The sequence below is a fragment of the Branchiostoma floridae genome, chromosome 17, assembly GCF_000003815.2.
Source record: "Branchiostoma floridae strain S238N-H82 chromosome 17, Bfl_VNyyK, whole genome shotgun sequence".
In the NCBI taxonomy this organism is placed as follows: domain Eukaryota; kingdom Metazoa; phylum Chordata; class Leptocardii; order Amphioxiformes; family Branchiostomatidae; genus Branchiostoma; species Branchiostoma floridae.
In genome coordinates this window covers 9,785,830-9,788,592 of record NC_049995.1, presented here as the reverse complement: position 1 = coordinate 9,788,592, position 2,763 = coordinate 9,785,830, and the positions used below count along the sequence as shown (strand labels likewise).

Sequence of the window (2,763 nt, the reverse complement as noted above, 5' to 3'; positions counted from 1 at the left end):
ATGATCAAAAAGAGGCTACACAGCAAGTTTACAAAGGGAGTAAAGAAAAGTAAGTCAAAGTCATTATTTACTCACTGACAACATGTCAACCACTGTGTCTCAGAGCGACAAGGACCAATCATTTGCTTAATGGGGCGTACCATTTCTTTTACGTAAGTGATCAAATGTATGTCAGTGGTTAATATGAGTATGCAAAGCATGAAGCTAGATTAAACATTAAAATAACATCTAACGGCACGCACACATCCTTTCAAAGCATACTGAAGAAATGGGTTTAACGTCTAAATGTTCAGCCAGTCTTAAAAGCGTAACGAACCGTAACTTTATACACAGCTATGATAAACGATATGTGTGTCCCACTTTGCATCGTCTTAAGAACCCTTTCTTCTACCAAAGTCTAAGCTGACAGACACTTCATTTGAATTGCGTCACCGTACCTGTTCGTAAGCAGCTGGGCGTCATGCATACTTCAGGTTCTGAAAAGATGAAGGATTAAGAAATGTAGTTACAAAGGTAACGATTCTTTTCTACAAAGATGGTAAATCAGCCATGTGAAATAGTACATAATCAAGACACTAAGCGAGCGTGAACGATACATCAGACTTTTTTTTCAACCCTAAGCTTAGCTCTGAAAATAATAAAGGCATAGAAATGCAGTTACAAAGGTAATGATTTTTCTAAAGTTCTGGCTCCAAAGTCCTTGCAGACTACGTTGTGGATCAAGCCATATAGTCTTAAACTTAATGAACAAAACTGGTGTGTTATGATAAAAGGTGGTTTACCGTTTATTTAGTGCAAAAAAAGTGTCTTAGTACCTGTCGCTGGAGATGTCGTCGGTGCGTCTGTATTAGGTTTGGAAGTTGGCGCAACGCTTGGTTGACCAATCCCTACCATAGCAAGAAAAACAGATAAAGTTTTACGAGAACATAGAAGGCCTACTAAAATGTCACTCAGCAAATTATGAATACGAGAGCCCATGGATAATAACCTTATGAATTGTACACATACATAATACATCAGAAATACCTGAAGACGATCCATTCGCAGCATTTGGTTGAGTCACAAACACCCTCCACACTAGCAAAATTTAGAGAAAATAAAATGAATCAAAGGTATACAGAAATGCTTCTGAAAACGTACAAAAATGCCTTCTTCAATATATTAGAGGTATATCTATTGTGCAAAATGGTGTATATGTAAACGTAAAGCAACCAATATCAAGAGAGTGTCTATGAAGGTGAAACATCCTAGCAAACAATATTCAAATACAATTCTATCTCTACATAAAACTGGGAAAAATAGGAAATTTAGTTCCGAATGTTTCCAATGACATCCATCACTCTTCTTTAGCGTCTCGACCAATAGAAAAGTGAATCATAAGAATTTTGTAATTTCTTTCAGTGTTTACTAATAAGGAACGAGCACAGATTGTATGCTTCAATTATACCTTTAAAACATTTGAATATCCCCTAGACATATATGTACATATAGACGATCCAAACTTACGTATCACAGCTACAGCAACAGCAATGAACAGCTGAAGAACCAGCATCAGCCCATCCCGTAGAGATTGCCATGATGATTTTCCGTTACTGTACTGCACATTTTGTTCCTAAATTATGAAAATGAAAACGGACATTATAATTGCTCCACATCTTACCTGACAAGTAACAAAGCATGCTTTTTATATTAAAGAGTTTCGTGAGAAATGACATTCTAATAGTAAGAAACTAAATTTTGTTTGGGAATATTAGATTCATTTGTATCCCCAGTAACAGTAATGGTGCTGCGTTTTACTGTTTGAAAATATTTATTCTGCAGAGATGAAGAACCTCTTGTTATGTAGAACTGTTAAGAAGCTCTTTTGTTATCACATTTTATCTATGTCCAAAACTATATAACCAATAGTAAATCGTGATACGAAGATGGTTCAAATGCTTCTCAAGTAGCCCTCTTTGTAGTCAAGTGGTTGTTAATCCGACCCTCCCTCTAAGGTAAATACATAGAGGCCACACTGTACACTACTGTTGCTAGGGCACTCAAGAAGGAGGGAACTATTTACCGATAAAGTAAAAAAAAGAGATTTTTTACGGCATATTAAGCAAGGAATCCTGTCCATAAAAGATACTATTCAATATATAGTTATTTGTGTAATGTAAAGTCTTCACGGTGATATAAAAAGACCACAATCATTTTTAACTTAACTAACTAAATCCTTACTATAATTTAGAACATTAGCAAATGCTTCAAGATTGTAACATTTTCATAAAATTATTTAATAATTCTAAGACGTTAAACCTATTCTTAACTTTCTCTACTGATTCTAAGACTTGAAACCTTGTCACAACCTTTATTGATTATCAAGACTTAAAGCCTTGTCATAAGGTTCTCTATTGATTCTAAGATTCTAAGACCTTGTCATGCATCGTCTAATGATTCTTTGAATTGGAATCTTTTATGACTTTCACTACGGATTCTAAAACATGAAACCTTGTCATACCTTTCCCTGCTGATTCATCGACTTGGACACTTATTGTAACTTTCTCTACTTATTCTAGCACTTAGAACATTGCCATAACTTTCTCTACTGATCCAAACTATAGTTGAAACCTAAAAGTTTGTAAAGGATTCTCTGGGCGGCACCACAGCTCATCTGATACCATAAATGTATGAAATACGCAAATGAAGGTATTTATGAACAAAAAGTAGACGTTTGGCATAAACCTAAGTATGAACCCCCATTCAGTTTTCAGTATCTCTGTT

At 35.2% G+C, this 2,763-nt stretch overlaps 1 protein-coding gene across 1 annotated transcript in view; it reads right to left on the bottom strand.

The window, feature by feature from the left end:
* LOC118405049 (neprilysin-like) overlaps nt 1-1,608 on the bottom strand; it is a 29,053-nt gene extending 27,445 nt beyond the window's left edge. The window contains exons 1-4 of the mRNA XM_035804449.1: nt 1,507-1,608; nt 1,027-1,077; nt 816-887; nt 438-476 (exon numbers count right to left, since the gene is read on the bottom strand). Coding sequence (XP_035660342.1) covers nt 438-476; nt 816-887; nt 1,027-1,077; nt 1,507-1,552 — 208 coding nt within the window. The 5' untranslated portion in view covers nt 1,553-1,608. The remainder of the gene's footprint in view (nt 1-437; nt 477-815; nt 888-1,026; nt 1,078-1,506) is intronic.
* Nucleotides 1,609-2,763: the final 1,155 nt, after the last annotated feature.